At 45.6% G+C, this 14,934-nt stretch overlaps 1 protein-coding gene across 1 annotated transcript in view; it reads left to right on the top strand.

The window, feature by feature from the left end:
- The first annotated feature begins 5,124 nt into the window (after positions 1 to 5,124).
- The window catches only part of STARD8 (StAR related lipid transfer domain containing 8), a 565,518-nt gene continuing 555,708 nt past the window's right edge, over positions 5,125 to 14,934 (top strand). Inside the window, exon 1 of the mRNA XM_086918342.1 lies at positions 5,125 to 5,814. Within this exon, the coding sequence (XP_086774468.1) occupies positions 5,197 to 5,814 (618 nt within the window). The 5' untranslated portion in view covers positions 5,125 to 5,196. The remainder of the gene's footprint in view (positions 5,815 to 14,934) is intronic.

Here is a 14,934-nt window from a genome sequence, read left to right as displayed (position 1 = left end):
AGAATGGCTGAGATACGTAAAAAACCTTCTCACTGATTTGGGGATGGCTGAGTACTATTCCAACCCTGAAACAATTGTTGAAATCCCGAAGAAAGAGCTTAAAATAAGGGCTTTGAGTCACATAGAAGATTTACGCACCAGCCTAGAGATCAAGAAACCATCAGTGCTACATTCCTTGACAGTCATGACCACTTTAGAAATGGAACCCTATTTAACATATGTTGAGTCACATTTTGAGCGGTTTTTACTGGCAAGATTTAGGCTGAATATTTTCCACAGGGTCGTAGCCTTTCCTAATAGAAACAGCTGGGACGAAAGCTTAACGGTATGCCTGTGTGACGAAACATCTGAACAGTCAACGATTCACACTGTATTGTTTTGCAAATACTATTCTGCACATCGTAAGCTATGGTTAATTCCCCTTTTGAGAACTTTAGGTCTTAAAAAATGTCGTCCTGCCATGTTGTGGCTCCAATTTCTAAGCTCTGAATTGATATGTAAAACTGTGAGCACCTTTTTAAAATGCATTTTTAAACATAGAGTAAATCTTTGATATGATACAGTTTGACTACTTGGGCCAAAGAATAAGGGTACCCTTTTTAAATGTAAATATATTAAATTTGTTCTAGTTTTGTTAAAATGAATTTTAAATGATGAAATGTACTGTGTAAATGCTTTTATGGTTTTTCATGTAAATTGAAACTGAATAAAGATTTACTTACTTACTTACTTACACAGTAACTTTTTGATTCCACAAAAGGAACAAAGTGAACTTCTTCACCGAGAATGACAAAATCAGATCCATCAACAGTACCACTACTATGGCCCCTCTTTCCAGTCACCCCATTGACTCCCCACCAAATGGAACTCCTTCAATCCCGTCTCACACATGGATTGCTCCAATATACTGATGTCTCTTAAGGTAAACTCAATTGAAGGCGACATCCTTCCTTCCTCCATCATCAAATCACCAAGGACAGAGGCCAGCAAACCTCTTCTCTGTATTGTCAATGCCTCCTTAAGCCAAGAACATTCCCAAAAACCCTTCCTACTGGCTCAATGCATCCCCTGCTAAAGAAACCATCTGTGGACCCTGCTGATCTCACCAACTTCTGTCCTATCGCCCACTTCTATTTCTAGGGAAAATAATTGAAGAAATCCCCACCCAGCTGCAGGAGCCCACCAGCAGGAATAATCTTCTACAGAGCTTCAATCAGGCTGCAGACCAGACTGCAGAACTGAGGCAGTCACACTCAAAGAAGTCAATGACGTTCTCCTCAACAACAGGAACACTCCCTGCCTCTTGGTCCTGTTTGACCTCTTTGTAGCCTTTGCACATTCAACCATACATCTCTGATCAACACTCCGAGAACATGCATGAGATTTTCAGATGCTATCCTGAAATGCTTCACATCCTATCTCACCAAGCACACCAGCTTGTGCAAATAGGCTTCACATGAACACTGGCACTCTCCATCTCCTGCAAAGTACCCCAGGGATCATCCCCTTTACTTTCATCTTTCACTTCAAAATCCATCAATACCCAGCTATTACATAACTGTATCTAAAATATCCTCACCCAGTGACATATAGAGATTCAGATCATGCTCAAACGTATCCAATCTTGGATGCCAACTAACTTCCTTATGCTAAATGCCACAGAGACTGAATTCCTCTTGTTTGTCAACAGCACCAAAATCCATATCCAAGCTTGGCACTCCTACAAAAACCTACCAGGCTTCACCCTCCAGCTAGCAGAGCATGCAACATACCATGGATTCTTCCCGACACGGACCGCTCATTCAAGGAACTCATCACCAGGGAGATCATAACCGCTTGGTTCCAACTCTTCCTCTTGATGACAGTGATGCAATTTCTCACAGAATACAACTTCAGAACAGATACAGAATCTTTAACTGTGTAGATGGAGACTGTGCTTACTCAACAGTCTCCCTGGTACCACTTTAACACTCATAAAAGGTATCATACAAGCAGTGCCACCTCTCATCAAAGCCTTGAAGAAATTTGAATACAATACCCCCATGTTAAGACTTCTCCTTGCGTACCTGGATCAACTTCAAAACCAGTTGCATCACTTTGATAAAGCTCTCAATAATGAGACCCTAGCTTATTTGTCAATTCAAACTAGCCACGTCTGGGTACAGTGCCAAACCAGTAGACTGGATATTGTCAGACTGGAGACAAAATAATACAAGGAAGTAAAACCATAAGCAAAGCCTTCTCCGTTCATGCCCCTGGGATCTGAACTGCATCCCTACTGACATCAGATCAGCCCTAAATTTCCGAGAATAGCTGAAGACATACCTCTTCAATGAGCGATACCCTTGACCTTAGCCAAATGACCGCATCTTCATGGAGGTCATGCACCCTGCTCAGCACTTCTTTGCTTATCATCTAGGTTAGCATTATACAAATATCAGCGCATGCATACATACATCGCTACTTTCTCACTTACTTAAACCTCCTTCCACAATACAACAACCTAGTGAAAACACTTTCCTCTCTTCGCAAGACCTAATATTTCCCTTCCGATCGGATTTACTAAATTGTTGCTCATGAATTTATTTATTTAGAAACTTTTCTATTGCCCAAACATGACCACCGAGGGTATTGGAGCGCTTTACAGTTTATGCATCAAGAAGGATATAAGCGGTCAAAAACAGAACGAACAAAGAAGAAAGTTAACAGTCTTGTAGTCAAGCCTTAGCAGCTAAGACTCAAATCTGCGAGGGTGACCTCAGTCTCCTTGAAAGCTCCCTTTCTAAGGCAGACATTTCGTCATCAATAGCACTTTGGCTTACTTTTGAAAAGGACAGTAGAAGGATTCAGCCTGACTTCAGGGGGCTAAGGAGCTCCAAATCCTCGGGGCAATACCTGAGAAGGCTCAATTGTAGGTTTTTCTTTTCTTGAATTTTGTGGTTTGAGCAAAAGGGTGCTGACGCTTCTGGAGGCTCTCAATACACCTGAGAGCTACAGTTTTTGAGTGAGGTACAGCAGGTATTGAAATGAATGGCTTTATGTGTCGTGCATGCAGTTTTTAGATGTATCCGAGATTCATATGGAAGCCAGTTCAGGGATACCAGATCTGGCGAGATAAGGTTGTATCTTTTAGCGCCTGCTAAGAGCCTTGCAGCAGAATTGAGGGCAACCCTAAGAGGAGCCATATTCCATCTTGGAAGGTAGGGCCGGACTGGCCGTAGTGGGCACCCTGATGTTTCCCCGGTGGGCCACTAGGTTGGGGGCCGATTTTGAGTCCCCAAGGGCCATTTTTGTTACAGTGCTGTCTTTGCAGGATAGCTGCAATATCGTCCCTGTAATAAAAATGGCAAAAACGGGTCCTGGCAAACAGCTCGGCCGCACACCCAACCCCCTCCCTCTAAGGGGGGCTGGCCAAGCACTTGGCCGGTTTTGGTTCCCAGTCCTGCCCTGTTGGAAGGGTGCAAAGGGTTGCGCTACCATATTCCAGCTTTGAGATCACTAAGGCTTGCCACGCAACCATTAGGTCATGTGGTGGGAGAAAAGGTTTTATTTTCCTTAAGATGCTGAGTTGGAGGTTCGCTGCTTGGTGAGGGTACTAATGTGCTTCTGCGTGTTCAGACTCTTGTCTAGCATTATTCCCAGAGAGGTTGCGGAACCAACGATGTGTGGTGTACAATTAAGAGCAGATAGCTGATTCATCCATTGTCCTATGACTGGGGATTGCTTGTGTGATGCTATTAGGAGAAGTTCTGTTTTGGAAGGTGTTTAGCTTCAAGTGGTTATGTGTCAACCAGCTTTATGTTTTCAGTAGGACTGAGTTGAGGTAAAGTTGGGTATCATCAGCCTACATGTGATTGTGAATGCTGGATGATTTCAGAATTTCTGTTAAAGGCTCCTTGAACAGATTGAAGAGCGTAGGTGAGAGCGCAGAACCCTGTGGAACGACCAAAATGCCCGGAGAAGGATTAGATAATGACTGGTTCACCGTGAAGCTTTGGGTTCTATTCTGAAGGAATGAGGAGAACTAGTTTAGTACAGGCCCAGACAATCCCATCCTGTGTTCCAAGAGGTCAATTAGGTTATCGTGTTTAACAGTATCAAATCCTGACGAAAGGTCGAGGAGGATCAATAGGTAAGATACATTTAGCATTCTTAGCGCATCATCTACAATGTGAGTGAGAGCAGATTCTGTGCTATGACCCTGGCGGAAATCCGATTGAAATTGGTCCAGGAGTTGCAATTGATCGATGTGGTTACACAGTTGGACGAGCACACATTTCTCTAGGAGCTTTGCCAACGTGGGGATGTTAGCAATTGGGCAGAAGTTATGTAGGACAGTGGGATCTGCAGATGGTTTCTTTGGAATAGGGGTAACGTGCCCAGATTTTAGGCAGTCTGGAATAGCACTTTGCCGAAATAAAGCATTGACAATCATAGTCCAAAGTTGGAGTTTGGAGTTTCTGATTTCAGAGAAGCGAATCGATGGCAGGAGGTCATTGTAATGATTAGATGGTTTCAGAGTAGCCAGCGTTTTGCGTATAGTGCTTTCATCCAAGGTTTTGAAAAAGCTCCAGACTGCGTTTATTTTGGGGGTGGGGGGGCAAAGCTGAGCAGGCAGGGTGATATCCGACCAGGGAGGTAGGAGGGTGTTAGGCGGACTGATCGACAAGTGTTCCAGGGCTGACGTAGTTCAGCTTTTATCTTAGTGTTGTGTATGCATGCACGTGTTAATTATCGCGTGTTAATTCTCGCGCATGTATTTCTTTTCAACAATTTCTGTGATCATTGATTCTACACTTAGTAGTCTTATCCGTGACGATATCAAAGAATTCTGCGCTTCTTCGGCTGTGGCCCTCGACCCAATGCGGAGAGGTTAGGTTGACTGTTTGCTTGAAACTTGATGAGTTCAAACAGTTTTTTGGACATTTTTTTGCTTGCTCTAATTGTTTCATGAAAAGGGTGGCTTTCGAGCATCTGATGCGCTTTTTATAGATAAATAATCATGTTATAGATGAATAATCAGCCAGTTGTGTTATAGATGTACACTTCACAAATTGTCCTCTAATCCTTTTATCATTCTCTTTGATTGACTCTGCAGGTGGACTTCCAGAGAGCAAGCCATGGATATCAGAACACCATGTACCACAGGGGTGTGCATCACTGCAGGCATGGGCCAGTACCCGACCAGTGGGAAGGATGAAGTACAGAATAGAACTGGCTTTAGATGAGGAGGTAGTGGAACTAGACATGACTAATCATTTCGGCACAATGGATTTTTTAAGTTCTAAGAGCAGAAGAAAGCTGCCATTAATCCCAGATGATATCAGATATTCTGCAACCATTGGTCCTCCTGCTGGAAGTGTTGATGAAGAAGGCATCTGTTGCATCATGTGCCCGCAGTATGGTCATGACTCCTGGGAGGTGGAACCTGACTATATAACCATTGATGATGTATGGTCGTCCCACCAGTACAAGCCTGCCTGGGACGAGAAGGAAAGTAGGAAAGGTGTGTGTGTCCTGAAGCACAAACCAAGTGCCATAACCTTCAACAAAAACTGTGTGTGGTCAAGAGGAAGTGTTGTTGCACCAACGGAAGGAAACTTTTTCAACTCCCATCTCCTTGGGCCGTGGCTTCGCCAAAGGGCGCACACTTGGGGTCCTGATGGAAGGTGTTGTCCAGTGTGCACTGACGACCAAGGAGTGGAATCTGTCAAACTGCAGTGCACGCTGGGATGGGACCATGGAGGCGATGGGCACCTAACCCATAACGCTCACTCAGGCCATGGGGTCTTGGCGGAATGCCCCTACTGTAGTGTAAGTTTTAAGAGTTGTGTGGTCTTGGAAAGCATTATTTATTATTGTACCGGCATGAAAACCAATGCCTTTTCTTTAACTTACACTTTTTTTTCAGAAGGCAACAAAATACAGTAAGATATTTTTGGGAAAAAATACATTAATACTGGGCGTTTACAAACTGTTGGTCAATGTTCTGTAAGTTCTAGATTTCCTTGCAGAGTACTCCAAAAAGATGAGGATTTCTTGACCTGCTACATATGTCATTACCCTGCACATACACTGCAGAATCTCTGTCTGTAAAATGTTAATACAATCTCTTAACTATGTTCAATTTCCCAGCCGGTTGACCCTGTCATGTTGTGAGTGGGCACTTTGGTCGCTTGATATCTAGACGGTAGTGTCACTTAGAAATTATGTTGAGTCTTCCATATCACCTCTCGCCTTCGCCTGTCCCTTATCCTCGAATGGGCTTCACCGGTCTCTTCCATTTAGTGTCCCCTTTCTTCTCGTTTCATCTCAAGACAATAAGGCTGCTCCGAAGACCTGCTGGAGCATGCTGCTCCTGGTATCTTAGTGCCCTTGGCTAGTTATGCAAGTCTCCCATTTTCTTGGCACACATGTAGCTACACTAATGTTTAATATGTTCAAGCATGAGTCCCATAGGTAGAGGCACCCAAGCACCATGATGCTGGTATCAAATATTCTTCCGCTCCTGGATCTAACCTCCATTTCCTTCTTCCACAGAGTCTTGGAGTCTTGGTTCAACTCTCTAAGAGGCATGCTTTTGTTGGCTGCCGGCGCAAATAAATTATGTTGTGTTATGCTGTGAATGTTTCTGTAGTGCCTGTATACAATTTACATGGTCCCAAAGCTCTCTGAGTCCATGCGCCTTTTATGGTTCTGGGATGCTCATCAACCAACGCCAAGATGGTCTGAGGACTATGTGTTTGGCTGTCTTTTTTAAAGGGCGTGGGTCCCTGGATAGTTGGTACTGGATGGAACCGATTGGACTAGTGTATTAACGTTATGACTACACAGAGGAAGGGAAACTGCTGTCTTAGGGTACTGATAGCAATCATTGGGATGACCCCTCTCACACCTTCTGGATTATAGGACAGGCTCTGAACTAGTCCCAGCGGCTCTCTGTGGCATACAGTCTCTCTAGAATAAGTGTTTCCTCCTTTTGGGCCAGTGGGTAGTGTGTGTTATCTGCTAGAACTATAGAGTTGGCGATTGCTGTCCATGACGGGAGCAAGAAGAGACCGAAGGATCCTGGGCAGATGGAGAAAGCTGATGTGGACTGAAGCAGTATCTGGAAGCACGAGGTCCTCTCCTGCTCCAGCACTGAGCTGAGACGATCACTGCAAAGCTTGTACATTGAAATTGCCCAGTGCGCAGGGGACCGCTGTCGATGGTAAGAGGTATATGGCATAAAGCATTGGACAGGAGGATATCCACGTGAGATAAATGTACACAAATAGTTTAAAGGGGCTATTCGGTGTGTCAGTGTCACAACATGTCTCAAAAACTCAGCAAACCTCCTCAAGCAACTAAACCTCAGCAAGCCTCTACAAACAACAAAACCTCAGTAAATTTCCTCAAACAACAAAACTTCAGCAAGCTTCCTAAAACAATTAAACCTCATCAAACTTCCTCAAACAACAAACCTTTAGCAAGCCTCCTCAAATAATAAAACCTCAGCAAATTTAATTTAATTTAATTGTGGGTTTATATAGCGCTAGAATCGACTCCCGGAGGAGTATCTCCGCGCTTCGACCGCTGGGGGACCCGTCCTGGCTCACCCTGAGAGATGGTCCCTAATGGGTATCTCTAAGGTGCGACCAAGCATCCCCGGCGGTCTGGGGGGGCCGTTGTGAAGATGAGGCAAGCTAATGCCCAGAAATGCCGAGTGTGGTCCCTGACTGGAGTAGGCACCAAGGCGAGAATTATCGAGCCCGCTGACCCTGGTCCACGACCCTGCCGCGTCAGGAATCGAACCCTGGTCCCGGGCCGTCCTCTGCTTACGGGTCTGCCGCCTCTAACCAGTGAGCCACACCACTCCACTCCACGCAAACTTCCTCAAACAACAAAACCTCAGCAAGCCTCCTCAAACATCAAAACCTCAGCAAACTTCCTCAAACAACAAAACCTTAGCAAGCCTCCTCAAACAACAAAACCTCAGCAAACTTCCTCAAACAACAAAACCTCAGCAAACTTCCTCAAACATCAAAACATCAGCAAACTTCATCAAGCGACAAAACCTCAGCAAACCTCCTCAAACAATAAAACCTCAGCAAACTTCCTCAAACAACAAAACCTTAGCAAACTTCCTCAAACAACAAAACCTTAGCAAGCCTCCTCAAACAATAAAACCTCAGCAAACTTCCTCAAACAACAAAACCTTAGCAAGCCTCCTCAAACAACAAAACCTCAGCAAGCCTCCTCAAACAATAAAACCTCAGTAAACTTCCTCAAACAACAAAACCTTAGCAAGCCTCCTCAAACAATTAAACCTCAGCAAACTTCCTCAAACAACAAAACCTTAGCAAGCCTCCTCAAACAATTAAACCTCAGCAAACTTCCTCAAACAACAAAACCTTAGCAAGCCTCCTCAAACAATAAAACATCAGAAAACTTACTCAAACAACAAAACCTTAGCAAGCCTCCTCAAACAATAAAACCTCAGCAAACTTCCTCAGACAACAAAACCTTAGCAAGCCTCCTCAAACAATAAAACCTCAGCAAACTTCCTCAAACAACAAAACCTTAGCAAGCCTCCTCAAACAATGAAACCTCAGCAAACTTCCTCAAACAACAAAACCTTAGCAAGCCTCCTCAAACAATAAAACCTCAGCAAACTTAAACAACAAAACCTCAGCAAACTTCCTCAAACAACAAAACCTTAGCAAGCCTCCTCAAAAAATAAAACCTCAGCAAACTTTAACAAACAACAAAACCTCAGCAAGCTGCCTCAAACAAAGGAACATTGCCGAATGCCTACTGATGATGAGTGTTAGTGATGCAGGACTGGGTAAAGGGAACTGTTCTGATTTCTTGAGTCTGTGTCCCCTTTAAATTGCGCCCATTTAAACAGTGGTTATTCTGAAAATCTGGTATGACCTGAGACCTCCTGGCCTTACATCAACCACCTTTACTTCAAAGCACAGATAAACTTCCTCTTTTTATACTCCTCTCTCAAACCTAGCATCTCCAACAGTCCTAACCACAGTGACCTCACCATGTTATAGTCAACCGAACCTTACTGCTCAAAACAATTCGCACAATGCAGGAGGCCTCGACTAAAAGGGGCCTTGAGGCAAAGCTTGGGTCATAGGCAGCTAACGCTAATCAAAAAGGAACCCCCTAACCTGAAGCCACTGGGGAAATGCCCGAGTGCCAGAACAGCCAGTCCGGCCAGGTATTTAGTATCCAGCAGAGAGTGTCATATGGGACACAGAGGAAACAAGTTAGTAGCCGCCATTACAGACTATGTCGCCTCACTACGAACTTTAGGACAAGCCGTTGCTAAGCAGGAATCATCCTCTGCCATTAAAATGGGAGACGGCAGGGAGTGGGAGGGGATAAAGGACCTTCATTTTGAGAATATTGACCCTCTCCTGAGTAATGGTACTGAATCCAGAGCCGGCGCTAGGCATGGGCAGCATGGGCAACTGCCCAGGGCCCTACGCTCAACCCATCAACATTGGGCCTTGCACCAGTGTTCCGCCCAGTCCTGGGCGTCGTACCTATGGTCCAGCACTGTGTAGCTAAGCGACGAGCACTTCTCTCCTGAGCCTCGCAGGCATGTGTTGCGCTACCAGGAATAGGGGATGGCCCTTCGCAACGACAAGTAACTCTAACTCTTCCATCCCTGTGAAATTGATGCTTGTCCGTGTCTGGGAGGGGGCGTTGCTGCACATGATAGGCACTGTACCATGCAGTTTCTGGATCACCTTCAAGTATTGGAGATGACCATAGGATTGCCATCTTTCCAAGAGAAAAATCCAGGCCATTTGTTGCTGTTTTAGGAGTCTGTAAAGGCCGAGACGCAATATTAATAGCACTTTAAAGAAAATCGTATGTATTTATTTCTAACAAAACTTTTCTGTCTTTGTTTACCATCATTATTACTCAGGGATCGAATACGGCTCCAGAACACATTGAAATGGATTTTCTGTGTTCATTTGCTTTTTTGATGAGGGCTAAAAATAACGGCTTATAGTGATTTGCTTATTTTTCTTATTTTGGAACTGGTTGGGACCGGAAACAGTACAGAACGGGTCAGAAAACCAGCCAAGTGGCAACCCTAGATGCAAACAGCCTTGAATGAGGAATGAAACCCATTTTTGCAGTTCTGTATTGTGCAAACATGACCCGAAGGTATTGGAGTGCTTTACATGAGAACCGGTTACATTATACAAGGGAGGCACAGGGAGATTAAGTGATTTGCCCAGAATCATAGGAGCTTGAGCCAAGACTTGAACCTGGTTCCCCCGTTACAAAGTGGGCAGCTCTGACTGTAATGCTACATCCTGGTTTGACAGAAAGTGGCAGGCAGAAACCATATAAAAGCTCCGCTCTTTATGGACCTGTGGTTTAAACTGGATCTCGAGCTGAACCAGAGCAGGGCTCTACTGGCCATAGCGGGCATCGGGCAATCCCCCGCTACGCCGCATGGGTGGGGGCCGGTTTCGGGCCCCTGGGGGGCCATTTTTGTTACAGGGCCGTTTTAGCAGCAGGGCTGCAAAATCGGCCCTGTACCAAAATGGCTGAAAACCGGGCCAGCAAAGAGCTTGGCGGCACCCCCAAACCCTCCCAGTGGGGAGGGGGGGGAGGGCGGTGGGGGGGGGGGGCAGCCGAGCTCTTTGCCAGGGTCAGTTGTGATTCCCAGTCCGGCCCTGAACCAGAGCCAAGGAGTAGACCTTTGGTGTCTATTTCTCACATTAAGCCTGCTTCAAAGCGCTTCCCTATTGTCAGATCAATGGGCGAGGCACAGGGAGAGGTTTATTTGCCCAAGATCAAAGAGTTTGTTAAATTAGTAGACCTAGGACTGCAGTACACTGCTACTTGGTACAAAGGCAATCTACAGCCCGATTCATGAAGCTATATTGCGCTCGCAAAGGGCCAGATTCTGAGAATCTGGCCCTTTGCGAGTGCGATTTTTGCATTTGGGATTCATCATCCCAAATGCAAAAATCGCTATTAGCGAAATCGCATATTTGCGAGGAATTGGATTTAAGGAATCTCTATTAGAGATTTCTTAAATGCAATTCATTAACCAATTGGAAATTGCGATTAGCTAATCGCAAATGAGGAATGTGTAGGAATCGCAATTTATTTTGCGATTCCTACATGAATCCCGTTTTGCGAGTCTGTAATAGCGATTCCTTATGAATCGCTATTAAAGACTCGCAAAACGGGTCTTTCATGAATCTACCTGATATTTTCCACTGAACGGCATTTGGGGGATTATTACATATGACTGGGCACCTCCCTTCTCTCAGGAAAAATTCTGTACATTTTCAAAAATCTGTGACTAGCAGTTTTTACATTGCATGTAAATTCTCTCAATCTTGCCAAAAATGGAGCAGCAGAGCAATGAGCAGGTGGCTGGAATTATGTGGGGGGGAGGGTCAAATTATGCTGCAGGGATGAGTAAATAATGCACCAAGAAAGGACATATTATGCAGTGTAATTCTGCACATATTATGATAGTATTCCTTCACTATATTCTCATTTTTGCACTCGTTGACACTGCCTGGCCATTAGTTGTACTTAATTAGTACTAGTTCTCACAACTTGCAGATTATGCAGCATATAGTGGACTATGTGACGAATGTGGCAAATCTATAATTATGTTAAAAAAAATGCAGTGGCTGCACTACCACATAAATCCAGTGACTCTGACAATAAATTCAGAAAAATGATTGCCCAAGAGTACACAATTTGAACAAATGGCAGGCCATGGTTAAAAAATGCTTCTCCTAATTCCATATCTCCAACTAGTCCATCAGACCACAGCTGGGGTGTCAGTGATTCTGATGGCAAAGTGAAGGGACTGCCCCACCCAGGGAAGCACCACTTTATTAGCCCTGCTAAACCTTAGGACATGGTGATAATTTCCATTATAAAACTGAGATTAGGTGTCAAATATCCTAGTTGCATGGTTAAAATGGACCAGTTGGACCAGGTTGTGTGTCAGTCGGTAATTATTCAACAGTACTTGTGGTAGATGCTGATATTCACCACTGCTGTTTCAAAGATTGGGATTATTTCATCCTGTTTCAATAGCAGAGTTTATTTTCTAAACTTATTGCTCAAAATTTGCAATTGTGAACAGTCAAGGCTCACTCTAGGAGGCGGTAAAGGGATTCAAACTCAAATACACCATGAAGAGTAATCCTGCTGGATAAACCCAATCTCCAGCTGAGTTATCTTTAACATTACCTGTTTTAGAGGGGGGATTTAGAATGAAGCCCCAAACATCTGCTATGTGTCTCTTAGTTCTCCTGCTCCCCAATAAACATCTTCCAAAGTCTCTGCAAACAAAATGTGTCTCCATAGATGCAGTGTTTCTCCAAAGCCATAAATTGTCCTCTGAAGTGATAGTGGAAAATTGGCCACCCTACTTGGCTCTGCAGCGATGGCTGGGGACCATGGCTGTGAGGCCCGGTGACGGGGACTCTCCTTTCCTGGGTGTCTCAGCACCAGACCATGGATGTGAAGCTACGGGCAGTGGGGCCACATCCCATGGGCCTGGCAGCACTAGATCATAGCTGTGAGGCAGGAGAATGGGATAACACTCCCATGGGCTTCACAGCCGTAGAAGGGAATACCCTTCCCCTGGGCTTGCAGGGCTTCCCTATTGTTGTGAGGCCAATGGTAGAGGGCTCCACTATCCTGGGTCCCTTATCCTAGGGCTCACTGTACTAGACCATGGTTGCGAGGCCTACGCTGATGGAGGCCCATAATCTTTGCCTCATAGCCATGCTGTAGCATTGCCAGGCCATGGGGAGGGGGCCTCTCTACTGAGCCTTGCAGTCATATTTATGTGCTGTGATGCCCATGGGTTAGTGGGCTGCCTCCCCTATCTTCTTGGCGCTACACCATGTCTGAGAGGTCCAGGAGGTTGGGGTGGGGGGCGCCCCTTGACCCCATTGAAACTTCCTCACAGCTCTGTACCATGGCTCTGTGATTAGGTCAAGGCCCATGTCCTGTGATTTCATGTTGTATGCCAATTAGAGGGGCCTAACACATTCCCTTTCTGCCCAGCATAGCCATTGGTCAGGGGCATGGCCATCAGTATGCAGCAGGGGTATTAAGTGCCCAATGTTCCCAAATGATGGCTTTATTTTACTGGGCATCCAGTTGGACAAAAGTGAGAGGGCGCTTTTACTGTGCACCCACACCCCTGGCACCATTGCTGTGCTACTTGCCTCACTTCTATGTGCTTTGATGCCATGGTCCAGAGCTTTGAGGCCTGGGAGAGGCCCTACCTCCACTGGGCATTGCAGCCGGCCGTGGTTGGACACTCAGGGGAGAAGGTGCCAGTCCGTGAGCTTAGCAGAGCAGGAGTATGGCTGTGAGGCTCATTGGGGTCCTTTCTTAGGGGTGTAGATATCAATAGAACAGCAGGTGCAGCGGCACCAGGGCTCACAGATGTTCTGGACCCAATGCACCCAAAGTATGACTGCATTTTACTGTCCAGCATCATTTTCTTGCATCAGGGCCCATGGCTACATTACTGTGCCACTGGCCCCTTCTCTCATGCACTGCACAGCAGGCCCGGACTGGCCATAGCGGGCACCGGGCAAGGGTGGGGGCCGGTTTTGAGCCCCTGGGGGTCGATTTTGTTACAGGGCCGTTTTTGCAGCAAAGTGCTCGGCGGCACCTCTAACCCCTTCCTCTCCCCCCCCCCCCCCGTGGGGAGGGGGAGGGGGGGCGGGGGGGCGGAGCACTTTGCCAGGGCCGGTTTTGGTTCCCAGTCCGGCCCTGCCGGACAGCCATGAACCAGAGCTGCAAAGGTCAAATTAACATTCCTCCACCTTCTGGGGTATTTTAAAGATGATCAGAAAGATCAGTTCTTTCATACCCGTGGATGCATTAAAGACACTAGTGACAACCTTGGCTCTTTCCAGACTGGACTATGGCAATGCCCTTTATGTGGGGATACAATCCCAGTATCTATTAAAATGGCAGCGGTTGCAGAATGCTGGCGCCAGATTGATACTGGACGTCCCCAAATATGAAACAATCTCCCATAGACTGAGAGCCCTCCACTGGCTCCCAGCGGAAAAAAGAATCAAATTCAAATCCCAGCGTCTTGCTTATAAGGCTCTTCAGGGCAAAGGACCATTATATCTGAGATTGTACTTGAAATGGTACGCACCAGCCTGAAATCAAAGATCATCTCAGTCAAAACTGCTACAAATACCCAAGTATAAGCAGGTTCACTGGGGAGGCAGAAGTCTCCTACTGGGGACAGCAAAAACCTGGAACCTCCTACCAATATCGATAAAAAGCAGTACCCCACTCATGTCCTTCAGAAGACTACTGAAAACATGGCTATTTTTCAAATGATCTTGCTGGAATCTTATAGGAGCATCACTCAGTCCCGCCCCCTCATACGCCCTGCCAAATCCAGTGCCAAGAAGCCTTCAAGCATACACGGGCTATACAAATCGAGAAATCAAATCAATCAAATCAGAAAATGTCCATCCTCCCCTAGGACTGTCAGCCATGGTCCAGTGCTGAGTATAGGAAACAAAAAGAATAACTGTGGGTCTAAGACGGAGGGAAAGCTATGTGTGTGTAAATATGGCTATATGTGTGCTTCCAAGTTTGAGTAGATTAGTGGACATTTACCCTTTGTGAAGAAATGTCCATCAGTTACTCTTCCTGTACCGCCCTCTTCATCATTTGGTCTACTTCACAGTAGGTAGTCCATATTTGCCATCTCCAAAGATCTCCAGAAGGCTGCTAGGAGGACCGACGGACAGAGCGGTGCTCCATGGTCCTGAGCTGCTTTCCAGGTGAGGAGAAACCCGTTCCCCATGAATCTACGAAGTGAACAGGTGACATTTACCATAGTTGTTCACTATTGTTTTTTTAGTTCATCACGTAAGAGCAGTAGCAATT

This window comes from Lissotriton vulgaris, chromosome 4_1 (genome assembly GCF_964263255.1).
Source record: "Lissotriton vulgaris chromosome 4_1, aLisVul1.2, whole genome shotgun sequence".
NCBI classification, from domain to species: Eukaryota; Metazoa; Chordata; class Amphibia; order Caudata; family Salamandridae; genus Lissotriton; species Lissotriton vulgaris.
Note: the sequence above shows the minus strand (reverse complement) of the source record. Positions and strands in the feature narration are given on the sequence as shown.